The sequence below is a fragment of the Haliaeetus albicilla genome, chromosome 2 (assembly GCF_947461875.1).
Source record: "Haliaeetus albicilla chromosome 2, bHalAlb1.1, whole genome shotgun sequence".
Taxonomy (NCBI): Eukaryota; Metazoa; Chordata; class Aves; order Accipitriformes; family Accipitridae; genus Haliaeetus; species Haliaeetus albicilla.
In genome coordinates, this window is record NC_091484.1 from 68,779,321 (window position 1) to 68,795,005 (window position 15,685).

The following is a 15,685-nucleotide window of genomic DNA, read 5'->3' on the forward strand; positions in this document are numbered from 1 at the left end:
AGGTCTGAGCACCTTTTCAGTCTATAGACTTTACCGGCAGCACGACCATTTGTGCTACAGAGGTCCTACTGTAAAGGAGAGACCTGGCCTTCTTCCAGAAGAACTGTACCCACCAATGCCTTGGAAACAAACTTTGAGTAGAAAAGAGTGGAAAGTGGACAGGAAGATCCTTTGACTACTAACAAAATGAAATAATAAGATTAATAGCAAACTTAACGCAACACAGAAGAACAGCAACTTGCAAAAAAAAAATTGTTGAATGTTTTAATGCGTTTTGAATCATAATGAAGAAAAACATTTTACATCTAAAAACAAATTAGTAGAATAATAAAAAGTGGTTCCACATAACTTATAAATTCTTTTTCCAAAAAGGTAGTTTTCACAGATTTAGGCAACAAATAAGATGTTTCATTCCAGATCTTTCTGACTGTAAGGTATACACAAACCTTGTGAAAACTGATGTGCATTGCTTGAGAGAAAGACATAAAAGCTTGATTTTGCCCAGTGATGAGTTTTCCGTGAAATTCTGCACAATACTGAAACTGTAACTGCAACTCTCCTCCATTTTTTGAAATGCTGGACATTGTTCAGTGCTGAAAAACACGTTTAGAACATTCAAAGCCATGAAATGTTTTCCATATATTTAGTCAATGTAGTATTATTCACTACCATTGCTCATGTGTGATTCACTTCAAGGGGAATGGCAGCCTCAGCTTAACCTTCGGTACAGTATATAAAATTAAGCTAAGCAATAGTTAAGTGTTTAGCTGATTTAAGTATTAGCCTGCTCATAAGAACGTGGCTCTAGCACCTTGTTTGGCTGATTTTTTTCAAAGTGAAAGCATGTAATCATCCCATTCCTGGTGCCAGAGGATGGTCCCTCTGGTGATATAAAAAGTTTGCAGCAATGATGATTAAACTGCATAGAGTCTAGTGGTCCTGTATTACATATGTATTAGAGAAGCTGTAACAGACAATTTAGCAGGACCAAAACCAGTTGTCCTCTCCTCCACCTCAGGTAATAAAAGGATAGTCATTGCTCAAGATCCTACATGCAGGTCATGCTGGAGAAACTGTTTCTACTGGCTGGAGAGACATTTTTCTCTTTTTTAAACAGCATCAACCTGTTTAAAGTTCTCTCTATTACCAACTAAAACAAAAAGTGAATCTTTTTTCTTAAAGAATAAAACCTGCAACCCAACATCAAATGGCTTTACCCAAGAGTTAACACCCCCCCCCAAAAGTTAAAATAAACTTTGACACCATCCTTTAACCCTTGTTATCAGAAGACTTAAAACTCTGCAGCTGTTTTCTCCAACCTCACTAGTTTTGGTATTTCAAGATTACTTCAGTACAATTCTGTATATATCTTGTATCTCAAAAAAAAAAACCAAAACAAAAAAACAACCCAAACCCAACTCAAAAAAAAAAAACAACAAAACAAAAACCAGAAAAAAAACACCAAGGGATCAAGCTACTATGATGACCTGTACTATAAAGACACTACATATATTCTCCATTAAATACCTTGAGCTTCCTTAATGTTATGCTCCAAAACAATGTCTAGGACCCCAGTTACCCTACAATTACTCAATGATGCATTCATCACCCCATTGCACTCCAATGGCATTTTATGTTAGTTAAGAGAAGAACCAGTTAACATATCCATTTTAATGTCATTATAGACAGTGCTGTAGAGGACATGAGCACAGCTATAGTTTCATGAAATCATAATGATGAGATAAAACGTTCCTAATACTTATGCCAACTCACCATAAACTCCATGATTCCCATCTTAAGAGCACACCCTCAGCTTACCCTCACCCTTCATCTTATACTGTGATATGTCAGACAGTTAGGGGCAGTATCTCCCTTTAGCTAAAAAGAAGTGTCTGTCTGAAGCAGCCTTTTTCTTCTTCCAGAGATATCAGCTGCCACCTATATTTACTTATATAATCAGCAGCTGTGGTATAACACCCCACTGCCAGTGCAAAAAAGGCTAAGCATAGTGAGGAGCAAAACCAGAGTAAGGTCATTTGGGAGAAAGAAGGGAGACCTATGTTAATTACCCCCTTTTGGAACAGAATAGGGACTGCAGCAGCCCTTGCCACAGCTGAGAACAGAAAGGTGACAGATGATGTTTACTTATCGTATTGCTCCATTAGCTTTAAGTGTTAATTATCTTAAGGATCACATTTAGCATGATTGTCTTTCCTCTCATGTCAGAGATAGTACTTCAGCCAGAGACCAAAAGTGCTTTTTTCTAGGCTACAGAGAGATTCAATGCATCTTGACCAACATTCGTTTCTGAGGTAGTACTCATTTACTTTGTATTGCTGGCTCAAAGTAAAAATATGGGAAGTGAACACAATTAAAAGTATGCTCACTTTAGGTATATTAAAAAAAAAAACCCAAACCCCCAAAAAACTATTTCCTTTCTGGGCAGATCACCAAAAAGAAGCAATCCTTCTTACAAAGGTCAGCTGACATTCACTGGTAAAGTCAAACTTTCATAAATGGTTTATAACAATAGCTATAAACTAAAGTGCTTCAAAATTTGCTTGACTAGATTTCAGTGATTAGAATCATAGTTTTGGATTTTTGCTAGTATGAAACGCCATGAGATTTTAGAATCACTTTATATACGAAGGGCAGAATGAATATTTTTCTTTTTCAGAAGCAAAAGTACAAAAAGCATTCCAAATAAACCTGGCAATCTATATTCACTACAAGTTGCTTGCATTTTCCTTCTCAAATCTACTATTTCTCCAGTAACTGGAATAAAAATGCAGTTGAAGTTGCACTATACTGCAGCACTAAAAAAAAGTATTCCAAATCAGATGCAAACAGGAAAATGTTTACAATCATACAACTAGTGAAATTCACACTTCATTTCAAAGTTTTAGCCCTGCAGATTCTTTTTAACAGAAGGCAGATATGTAGAGTCATGGAAAAATGTAACAGACTGCTATGCACTCTCTACGTTAATTAGGTTTCACATTTATGTCACAAATGTAATGCCCTACTGTGTATCTATTAAATGCTAAATAACTTATGAACATTTATGTGCTCTATGCAACAGTGAACATATTGACCAGTGGATGCCAAAATATAAAAGTTCATACACAAGACAAACTAATTTTAAAAAAATCACATTTTCTGTACAATTCATGCAAACTGTGCACAATGTGGGAACAAGAACAACATTTGCTAAAGTCTCCACTTAAGGAAGAGCTTTTACAGCGACAGCAGACCAGTGTTCAGAAAAGTCTGCGAAAGTGTAGAAGTCCATGGCAACATAAAATGCAAAAATTATCCAGCCATTTCATTTTTCTTGTAACAAAGCAGGGATGTTGATGTTCCAACCAATAGCCTGACGATCAAATCCACATGTGAAGAGGTTACATATTGGATGGTCCTCACTCCATGCTGAGCAGCATACCATTCTTCTGTGGCCCTGCGACAGTATGGGAGATAGCAGTATTACTTACAAGGTATTTTGAAAGCTTCTGTGTCAACAAGTTAGTGCGACTCAAAATGCAAACTTGCTAATGCTCACACTAGTTTTCAAAAACGGTACTTGAGAAACCTAGAGGTCATTGTTATCTTCATCTGCAAGGTAAAAATCTTTATAACGATGAGACTCCTTAATACCAGCACCAGATCCATAATGACAGAAGCATACAAACACGTGCACCAAAACTTTTGAGTTTTCCAAAGTATGTTTGCTATCTAATTACATTTTATTTACAAAAGCAAACTGAATTTTGATTTTAGCATTTTTATTTATAAAAGCAATCTTAAAATATTGAACTACTTGCTGACAACTACTTTGTTATAAACCTGCAAAATTAAGTGTCCATCATGTTCATAATTCAGAAAGGATAATACTACAGCAGGAAGAATGTCATACTGAGGAAAAGCAATGCCTTATCTATTGTTCAAGTCCAATAGTAACAAAAATGCCCCACAGAGGGTTCTGACCAACATTTAAGTTCCAAATAAAAATTTGCCATGATTTCAGTAGTGTCAGCCTGAATGGAAATATTAAGGAAAAAAAAAAGAAAAAAGAAAAAAAAAAGAAAAATCAGGACTAAACAATAGACTAAAAAAAACTAAACTAGAAAAAGACTAAAAAAGACTAAGTAAGTCTTAAAACCCCTTCCTAAATTCTGTCAAGAGCTGCTGAATCCACCCAAAAAAGCCTACTGAAGTGGCATAATCTGACTAATTTCACTTAGTATAATTTACTCCATTAGTGATGCTTGCCATGCCAAATAGCACCACAAATGCACAAAATCTGATGGCTGCAGCAAGGATGGTTTACTACGTGGTACCAAATATCAAGAATGGACGTGCATGAGCAAGGAAGGAAAAAATAAGATTTACCACCAAATCATACAAGGTGAGCTCACAAAACTGACCCCCACTTTTTTCCTTTTATGTTTCTTTATATAACACTGTGTAATTGAAAAAAACAAAATTAAACCTCCTAGTGAGTGACATGATTCACATCAAGACATTAAAACACATTTGAAATGCTCTTACACATTTTTTCCATTTCATAGAGAAGGCAGACATTAGTTTCACTTTAGAGAGGAGAAAAATTATGATGAAATCCACTTGAAACATCATTTCCACTTCCAATTAAAAAAAATTCAAAATATGGTACTTCTTTGCATGTTGGTCATTTTCAATAACTAACAACAGCATATTTGGATAGACAAGTGTCTTTCAGCATTTGCTCAGCTTTTAAACTACGGAGACCAAATCCTACTTTTAATCTTTTATGAAACAAGAACAGACATACTTGAAGGCTATAAATATTCAGTTACCTGTCTATTACTGCGAGGGAGACGTGCTAATCGCACTCCTGACATGTCAAATAATCTAACCTGTCGGTTGTCATGTGGAAGGGCGATAATTCTTTGGCCAACACATACGTTAATCCTGCACAGAAGAGACAAAAGTAGGTTACATACAAAACAGTGAGTCTGGCAAATAAAACTTGACAGTACAAGTTTAAGCTCATGGGAAGTGATACAGCTGAATTTTTCCTGATTAGATTTCACAATTTAAAAAAGCATTAAACCATTAAGGTGTTTTCTATTGTACTAGATGCTCAAACAGTCTTAACATCTGCACCCCGTGTAAAAAAAATCTCAGAAAAGCAATACTATGTAATTACTGAAAATTTATGTTGACTACACCTGCATTTTATAAAACCACTTCAGACCTTTTGCAGAATCTCACAAGTCTCAACTTTAATTTTAGCGACTAAAATTAATATATATTCACTGAATTAATAGAAGAGACCAATTCAGTTGGAAGGGACCTACAACAATCATCTAGTGCAACTGCCTGACCAAAAGTTAAAGCATGTTATTAAGGGCATTGTCCAAATATCTCGTAAACACTGAGTGGCTTGGGGCATCAACCACCTCTCTAGGAAGCCTGTTCCAGTGTTTGACAAGCCTCTTGTTAAAGAAATGCTTCCTAATGTCCAGTTTAAACTTGCCCTGGCACAGCTTTGAACCTTTCCTATGTATGAGAGAAATTAAGAATTAATTAAGAAAACATTAATTAAGAAAAATAGTAACTCAGAGATCTGCTTACCTGTTGACTGCAGAATCTGTACGGATCGTTGCAATAGGAGACCTCATGTTTTTCAAATCCCAAACTTTTACAGTACGGTCATCACTACCAGAAACAACATTGTCTCCCACAGTGAAAACTGCAGATGTCACAGTGCTAAACAATCAGGAGCAAAAAGAAAGACATCAAGCTCTAACGTTCTTTATTAAACTAGCATCTGATTTCAAGTTCTATTTTCTGTTCCTGTGCTTCCTTTAAAATGTAACTTGCTGGGGGTTTTTTTGTTTGTTTTTTTGTTTAAACAAAAGTAACCTGAAATACTAAAACTCCAAGTGGGTATTTCAGAATTAAAAAATATTCTTACAAGAAGACTGGCCCAAGAGCTAAGAAAAGAAGCCTAACAGTGAAGACTCACTCTGGTGGCATCTCTCATATTCCACTGATCCTAATATGAGCTAAACATGTCCAGTCTTGAAACCTTAGTTCACTTTTGAAGTTCTGTATTAACGTCCAGTAGGCTTATCAGGCAACCAAAACTGAATTAGTAGCATACAGTACAATTCTTCCTCTCAAGTGTTTTGAGACTAGTAGTCAAGTTCTTTTATTTTCCAACCAAAGACTTCTGTAGAACTACCTCACAGGCATTTGTCATTCACAGCACAGACACTGAGGAGATCCAAAATACCTGTCTGAGATGTAGCTAAAGCTATTTTGTACACACACCTAAACATGTTGTAATACACACACAGAGCTTCCAGTATAACTCCACTAGCAATAGCTACAGCAATCTAATAATTTCTAATTGTGATTTCTATTCCTGTTTACAAGTAGCCAAAGTCTGACAGTCAGATAAAAAATGGCAAGTAGTAGTAGTAAGAAACACAACCAGATGAGTCTTCAAATTTCACCCATGGTGTCTATAAATGCACAAGGGCAGCCAGAGAAAGACTCCCAAGAACAAGCCTACCAACTGCAAGTGCAACATGTTACTTTCAGAAGAGATTATATAAAGAATTTTATTTTAGAATTTTACTATCTTTGTATTTTATGCTTTCAAAGAACAGTACACCGCTGAGCTCAAATGAACAGTTCTCCTGATGATGAGCTGATTTTTTTTTTAAATCTTTTACCTATTATTTCATACTAACCAATTAAAGTTTTTATACTACTATTTTCATTTTAATATTGCGTGAATTCCCAACTCAAAACCAGTTATTTTCTGCCCACACAATGTACTAACAAAGCATTTTTGTCTCTCCCTAAAATCATTAGGGAAGGCTTCTTAACTCTGCTTCTACAGATTTGATTTAATGACCTATCTTGTAACTTGGGTCATGCACATCAATTTCTTAGAATTTAGTAATTTTAATTTAAGTTGTCAGTTGTTACTGTCACTTTGGTTGTTCTGCAGAAATTTGAATTCATGTCCTATCCAAGCTGCTGATTGAGATTAGCACTAGCCAGGTCACAATGGACCAGTTTATGCAAGCCTCTTAATTTAAATTGACACCAAATTAAGTTTTAATTAGGATGAAGGCCCACTTTATTCATGATACCAAGTTTCCTAATGCATTATCAGCTAAGCTACCAGGGAGATGATTACAAGAAGAACCAAGAAGTCTTCACCTAATCTTCTGGACTTTATGAACCAAAAGTCAGAAAGTTAAAACATACATAAAGGCCACAACTCACGAGTTTCTTTCATCAGGCACTTTCACATTTGGGAAGAAAACTCATTCACATAGTCAAGTTACTGCAGAATAGGGATGGTATGTTCTTAGCACTGAACTTATCTTCCATGAGCCTGACCTCCATTAAACTTACTAATGTCTGCATTTCTCTCCTCACTAGTTCTTTATACAAGCTGAAAAATACCTCAGTAAAATGTTTCAGACTTTCACTGAACTCTATACTGCTGTAATACATTTGAAACAATGTTTATAAGTTTAAAATTCACTATTAAGTCTCCATACTTTGCACACACATTGGGAGACCTTATTGTACACAACAGTATAAGGAATTCAAGTCATAGAAAAGCTCCAGGTGAGTAAATATACAGTGTTTTAGTATTCTGCTGCCAACACAGAAACCTGATTTGTTTTCTCATCATACTTTTTATTCCAACTGCAGTTGGACTATGTTATGAAACTGTCTTAAAATAACCCTCCAATTTTGGATGCTTTTTTCCACAACTTTAAACAGCTTTCCAGCTTTTTTGATCTCATATTGGTTCTCCTTTATCACTTATCACTGTCAAACATAGTTAAGTTTCTTTGACCACATAAAGTTCTCTCATTCTTAGATTTATCATTTTTCAAATGAAAACATTTCAAATTATCACCATGCAAACAGAATGCCAACTCTAGGTTAGCTTGACCTTTACTGCTCCTATAAAAACAAAAAGACTCTCAAAAGAAAATAAAATCCTTTTCTGTACTGCTTTCAGTTTAACTATTCATTCAGATATTATTGGGGACACTAAGAAAAAGTTTGTAAAATAAAAATGCAATTAAGTTCTGCTGTAGCTCTCTCTAGTGACTGGGTAAGCGATAGAAAAGCAAAGGGAAGGCTGCCAGTCTGTTTTCAGTGACATCTTTAAAGGTGTTTAGTGGTCTTAGTCCTCTGCCTACCCTCCCAACAGTTCATCCCTCTAAGGCACTGAAGGCTGGGATATGCGCTATTTGCAAGCGCACCTGACTATGAAAACAGCCTTTTTCATAAGGAGCTTTGAATTCAAAGGCTAGATACAAAAGCACTTTTTACTGAACCCACTGTTTATGATCAAGAATTTTGGTCACAGTTTCAAAGCTAACTATATGGATGTACTGCATAACAGACTTAGATATTATGCTTTAAAAAAATGAAACATTACTCTTCCAGGGAAACCTATAGATACACTCAATTCAATTCTCAAAGATAGCTCATTTTCAAACTAAGACTGCAAGACTAGAAGTTTTAAGTAACTTAACACCAAGACTAGAAAAGACAAAAGCAGTATTGTTCTCACAAACTTGAAAGCTCTGGGAAGGGTTACCACCACTTGACTGTCATCTGAGAAAAGACCAGGTGGGTTTTTTTGGGTTTGTGTTTTTGAAGTGGAACACATTGAGTTAATATTTAAAAAAGCACATAAATTCAAGAACATGTACAACACTACTGAGACTTAAGAAAACATGAGCAAGTGCTATGCTTATAGGCTTTCTTATGCACTACAGATCATGCTTTGTCTCCTCTGCTATTCCAAACTGGGGCACCTCTTAAGGTGAGACAGATACATCTCATCTCATTTTTTAGTTTGTTTAACTGAGACAAAATAGCAACAAGAAGAAAGGCCACTTCCTACTTCCAAACTAAAACAGGATTTCAGCCCAACTAAAGGGAGAAGGTGAGAAGAAAGGGAACAAAGTCTGTGTGGGAAGAAAGAAGTTGGTAGAGCAACCAATATACAAATAACCTTTCAAAAGTATTGCCTCCCTAACCCCACCCATATCACGAAAATTAAAAGACTTTTTCATGTATTTTCATGTGGCTAGTTTTACTTTCTGTTTAGACTAGTCTTCAGTTTGTTCTAACCCAGATAAAACTGTGGTTAACATCCCCTTGGCTATAAAAAAAAAGTGTCAACAACAGATCATCAGACCCCATATTAATGAAATGCTAGAAGACATTAGGTTTTTAATAACTCAAAAAGATGACAGGTATTGTAGGACATTAAAAAAAAAACTGGCAAAGAAGAAGCAGTCTTATGACACTTCAAACCATGGGTCCCACAGGGAGTTTGGTGTGCTACAACTATTCTCCAGAAAAGCTTCAGCCTCCGCCAAACCCCAGCAAAACTCATTTATCTTGTCATAGGGAGCAGCCGAGCGTGTACTTCCAGCTGACAGCGTGGCACTTCCTCACCACACACCGCTGCCTGGCCTCGAATATCTTGCTCCCTCCGTGGGTCTCAATCAACAGAAATACTGTAGTGCTAGCACTCCTCATTAGGCCGAACAGCTGTCTCCCCAGTCACACTGAGACACAAAACTGTTTTGCATAACAATCTGCTGAAATTTCACACATAGGGGAAGAAGAAAAAAAAAAAAGGAAAAAAAAATACATTGAAAATGTTGGACCATGAAATGCTGACACAGAACCCTTATTGGCAATGCACCAAAAAAAAGTTAACACTCCTCTTTCCATTTTGATTTGCAACATATACTGGGATGTACTGTTGAACACTGGGAGACAACATGTTTTCATGCCTGTGAAAAGGCATCTACTCATAAGCATTAATCTGTGTGTGGGATGAAGTTCTGGAGAAAATGGATTAAAACAGAGCTTTCAGATAAATTTATTCAATGTACACCAAATTGTAGTTAAACAGCAAAATTTGAGTCCTCAAATATGCCTCTCATTTTAAGTAGTAAAATACAGGAACAAAACCTAAAGGAAGCTATCTGGGACAGCATTTCCTGCACAACAGTTTCTTTTCTTTTAGAGGAACAAAGTGTATCCCCACACAGAATAGTCTGCAACCTGCGGGGAAGCCACAACCTGGGTTTAAAACTCCAGATATGGACAACAGTTTGCCCATCTTAAAGGGCAATGACATTGGCCGCAGGAGTCCCCGGTAAGGACCACGCCAATATGTCCAAGTTTGATTGTGCATTCAGGTTTTAAAAGCACTAAAGGCACTTGATTCCAGGAAGAGCTAAACACACAATTCCCAAAGTCTGTGGATTTATCTCCAAATATCAGCAGAGCTTTTTCCTCCAACTTGAGAAACAGTAAGAACAAACCATGAAGGAATTAACACAGAAGGGGGAGTGGGGGAATTCAGAGATGACTGTTAGCACTGAAAAGTCTTTTTTTTTTAGCATTTAAATCAACGTCTATTCCAGAGATATGTGTTTCATGACATTTAGAGAAAACTGCCAGTATCTCCTTTTCTCACTATTGTCTTAAAATAATAAAATGATACAGGATTGAAACCAATAACTAGCTTTTATGAGAATTACTCAATGGCAAGTTAGTAAATTAGTTAAGGTGCAGATATTTTTAAAAATCAATTGCATTACATTTATGATGGGATAAAAAAGGTCCATTTATCCTTGCAGTATTGCTGCATCTGTTATGTAAGCTTTAGAATGACAACACACTATAAAACGTTATGCTCCACTCAATACCATACAAAGAAAAGGCCTTTGGCTATGCTCTTTTGTGGGTCATCTGAAAAAAATCATAGCACGTTTTAGTGCACGCATTCAAGAATTGAATTAAGATCCTCTCCATCTATTGTAGTGAAGCTTAAAGCACTCATAAGCAACTGGATACAGATTTATTGCCTACATCTTTTTTTAAAGTGACTGACAATGTAAGTGACAATGGCTAACATTGAATACAGTCAAACTTTGTCTGTTACATACCCCAATCTCCAAAATAAAACACCTAAAGGGTGTTTTTTTTTCTTTTAGCTACAGGGCTTTTAATCTTAAGCACTTACTCTTATAGCTTAAGGAGTAGTTTATTCCATTTTTTACATTTCTTTATTAATTAGGAAGCAATTTTTACCATGAGGAAGCTCGCCAATGACAACAGAAAAGGTTCAAGAGCATAAAGGAAACAAAATTATCAAAGAATATTATCTTCCAGATTGCTTTTTCAGCACTTCGACAACTCCGTGACAACACTGGGTTGGGGGAAGGTTAGTAGAGAAAATGGGGTATTCAAGTTGTGCAAGAGAGCAAAGACAGGTAATTTGGATGAGCTGAAGGCACGTAAAACATACTGGCCACAGTCCATCCTGAAACAGATACACAAAGAAGCTAACAACATGGGAAGTTAGACAAATTCAAAGCTGGATGCTTGAGCTATCAGCTAATAAGGCTGCTAACAACTCTAAGAAAACTGTTGAAACCTTAACATGCACTGTTACATGTATGTAATAAGTGTAAACCAAAAGGTTTTTATATGTACATGTTTAGAAACACAAAATTTAAAAAAAGCTAACCCTAGAGCTCAAAGTCCAGGCCATAATCTTCATTTAAAGAATATGCAACATGCAAATGTGGGATCAGAACAGTGTTTGAAAGCCAAGTTTGGGGGCTTTTTCAATGAAATGCAAGAGAAAATAAAAAACCACAGCAGACAGGACAAGGTAGGAATACCAACAGTAATATCAGAATCACCTAGTTATTCCGTTTTCTCCCCAAGCCTTACTGATTGTTTCATCAGAAAAATTTTGCATTTCTTGCAGAAGCTGGATTGAGAGATATACACATGGTGAATGCCTAAGGCATTCTTTGATTAGGAACAACAGAAAAATGGTAGACAAAGCATCACTGATGGCATTAATAGCTGAAGCAAGAACAGAACTATCTTGAAAAGAACAGATGCTTTAAACTGGTCGAAGTCCACTGACAGCATCCAACTTGTGACATTTTGTTTGGCACAAAAGACTCCTTTTCCTAGCACAGCTTTTAGTCAAAGGTGCAAAACTTGCATTTTTAGAACTACATCTAGATATGCTTTAGCTTCACCAAGAAAATGTGGCTGAGTAAGAAAACCTAACAGCAACCTTGTAATATTGGGGATATCTAGAATAAGATTACTTTCCAATAGGGATGTCTAATGACACTGCTGTCTGAAGAGAAGGCAAATTCCCCCCTGCCATGACTTGGTGAACACGACAAACACATATCAAGGTATGAGAAGTAAATCTTGCAGAATAAAGAATCTGGGAAAGCCAGCTGACCTTGGCAAACTTGAGCGTCCACAGAACTAAAGCAATTATTATTCTCTTGACACAGAATGCCATTTTGACATTAATTCCCAATTCACTAAATGTCAGAATTCAGCCCAGCATCCTAATCAGCTGCTGCTTAATTATTTTTACATTTTTTAATTCAGACTTTCCAGCAAGCATAGGAGTTTGAAGATAAGTTGAAGAAGCAAGACATATTTGCAATTCTCTAGTTTCAAAGTTCTCAGGATGAAGCACAACTCACCATCCAGCTACATATTCAGAGACACAACCAGATTGAAAGGAAGAAGAATATGCTGTAGTCTGAAAATGCTATAAGTCACTTCGTTCAGCTCTTTGTCAGAAATAACATAAGATCCACTTTCAGCAATTTTTTCTCCGAGTTTGCTCAGAAAGTAACACAAAGATATGGATTCAACAGCTAACAAACATTCATGTTTGACGCACTGGCTCAATCCAGCTACAAAGATCAGTAAGTTTGAGAAGTCGTAAACAAACTTTGTAATTTTTTCTGGCTAGGTCGAAAGTACCTGCTCAAATTTACATTTTTTTTAAAGCAAAAAATGCATTTAATCGCCATGACAAGTTGGTGCATAACTACATACTGAACAATCAAGAAGTATTAACAAAGGACATTCACATAAGGATAGCAACCCAAAGCTGCTTCTGAAGACAACATTTTACTCTTTGAAGGATGGTATTTGCAAGTCCAGACTTGGAAGTCCTGCACCTTTTTACTCAAGCATTTCAAGAAACATATGCCCAACCACTGTGTACCTTTGATGGTCATTAAACAAAACAAAACACTTCAATATTTACCAAGTAACTCTTAAGCAGCATATAAGCATCAACACACTACAAATATACAGCAAAAGAGGTGTATGGTTTAAAAGATGTATATGAATCCACTAGCTAATAAGCATTCTGTTGCCGATAGGGTATTCATTTATTTCCAGTGTTACTAAATTGTCAGAACAAATGTATAAAATCTGTAAAGTACTTGACTGGACCTGTACAGACTAAGATTTATTTTTTTTTTTAAGCTACAAATGGTAAAGATTTCCAACATGAACATTTTAGAAGGCTCTGCACATCAAGATAGACCTCAGCATATGCGAAGTACTTGAAAAGACAGAAAAACCTCATCAAGCACATATGCAAGAGCAAGTCAGTGCCAGAGTTGTTCAACTAGGTCACCACATTGGAAAAAGAAGGGCCTTCAGAGCCCCGACAAGACACAGCTGTGCAGGGGTCGGCAAACAAAAGCAAAAGTGAAGCAGGAATGAAAATTGCCGTGTAGATGCCAGAACCATTTTGCTCTTCAGAGCAAAACCTTAGTTCAACTTGAAGAGTTCTAATCAATAACCTCTACATTCAGTAATTTCTCAATAGGAGAACAGCTGGTGCTAAATATTATCACACATGTATTTTAAAGCAGTATCTGCTCAGAAAAAGGTGTTGGAATTTGAGTCCCCAGTATAAGTTTTGGAAGCTTTAACTCAGGAAGTCAATTTAATTAACATGCAACAATTCAGTGTCTGGATGGTAATATAAATGTAACCTTTTCCCAGGGCTCTGTTAAACATCTCATAGAGGGATGTGACTGGGGATTAACAGCAGTTAAGCAGGATTAATATAAATTCCTATTGGTGCACACGCAAAATCAGACAATAACAAAGATTTATATTTAGGCAAAAACTGGTCTTATTTCCACACCATTTCACTATTTTTTAATCAGTAGAGAATAAGCAAGTGAGACAAACTGGGGGCACGGCAAACCTAAAAGAAAATGTGACAAGATATTTTTATCACTATGGAAGCAAGGCACAGGCAGGTAAGTCATGTACTGAACTGAAACAGTCGTATTTATGAAAAATGTAAACAAGCAATGTTTACAGATTTGGAAACTTCCCTAGGAAGATGCAACTTCGAAAAAGACCTGAATGTACTTTGAAGACTCAACCCAACGCAGGCTTGACGTGCAAAAGTACTACCAATGTACTAAACTTGATCTGTGGATATATAAATGTCAAGATATATTAGAAAACACACTCTGAGGCAAAATAGGTAACTTATAAAAAAGAACTGGTGATTTGTAGAGAAGAGAATATAGGAAACTTTTATCATCACCTGAGTATCTCGTAATATAGGAAACAAATCTCTTCAAGATGAAATCCAGCAGCTAGAAACTGAAGCTAGACAAACTCAGACTAGGGATGCACAAAAGGTTTAACAGGGAGGTTAAGTAAGCACTGGGATGAGCAACTTATGGAATTTACCAAGGGCTAAGTTGAAATCTTTATCATTGGAACAACCTAACATACAGGTGGCAATGCTACTAGAATTACCTCCTAATTGAAAACAGGCATCAATGCAAGAAGCTCGAGACAGATATGCTGATCACAACAGATTCCTTCTGGCCTTACCCGAGGAGAATTTATTTTCTTGGACTGTCACAGTAGTAGACTGTAAGAAATATTCTGCTTTTAATAAAGCAAGCAGTTGTACGTTCAGAACACCAGAACAATGGGTGATTTCTTAGTCCGCTTACTTAAAATACAAATAATCTCTCATAGCTGATACACACACACACACCTATTTTGACAGAACATCACTTCATAGGACAAAGCAATGCACAGCAACTGCTTTACATTTTCAGATGTCGATTAACTTCATAAAATCATACTCTGCACATAACAGGATTCTTTAGTCTCTCCAGACATCAGCATCATCCTGCTGTATTTTTTACAAGGTAATGTGCCATTTTGACTAAATCTAACTCATTAAGGCTACTAAAAGGGACGTTGAAATGACACTATCCACATAGGCCTCCCCCCCCGCCCCCAGCCTCCATTTGTGTGGTTGTCCGGGGGGGGAGGGGCGGGGCCGCGCGCGGCCGGCAGGGCGGTGGCGCCACCTGCTGGCGATCGGGGGCGAGGGCGGCCCGGCGGGAGAGGGGAGGGGAGGGGAGGGGAGGGGAGGGGAGGGGAGGGGAGGGGAGGGGAGGGGAGGGCAGGGGAGGGGAGGGGAGGGGAGGGGAGGGGAGGGCGGCCCGGCGGGGAGGGCCGCGCCAGGCCCAGGCCCAGGCCCGGCCCCGGCCCCGGCGCCGGGCCGGGGCGTGCGGCCAGCGCTGACCTCGCTCTCCGGTCCCCGGTGTCGTTCTGCGGCGCGGAGAAGCGCTCACCGCCTCCCCCCCGCCCCGGGAGGAGCTTTACGTCAGTCCGGAGAGAAGCGAGGGCCCGGCAGCGTCAAAGAGGGCGGGAGGGAAGGGAACCGGAACGCTGCGCCACGCGTTGCGGGGGTTCGGTGGTGGTTTTGGATCCCTCGTGGGAAGGAGCATCG

At 37.7% G+C, this 15,685-nt stretch overlaps 1 protein-coding gene across 2 annotated transcripts in view; it reads right to left on the reverse strand.

Moving 5' to 3' along the window:
* Positions 1–250: 250 nt before the first annotated feature.
* Positions 251–15,685, reverse strand: part of WDR37 (WD repeat domain 37) — a 48,847-nt gene continuing 33,412 nt past the window's right edge. For both annotated transcript variants that reach the window (XM_069778155.1, XM_069778154.1), the window contains 3 exons: positions 5,617–5,751; positions 4,836–4,950; positions 251–3,457 (listed from right to left, as the gene is read on the reverse strand). In XM_069778155.1, the coding sequence (XP_069634256.1) occupies positions 3,326–3,457; positions 4,836–4,950; positions 5,617–5,751 (382 nt within the window). In that variant the 3' untranslated portion in view covers positions 251–3,325. The remainder of the gene's footprint in view (positions 3,458–4,835; positions 4,951–5,616; positions 5,752–15,685) is intronic.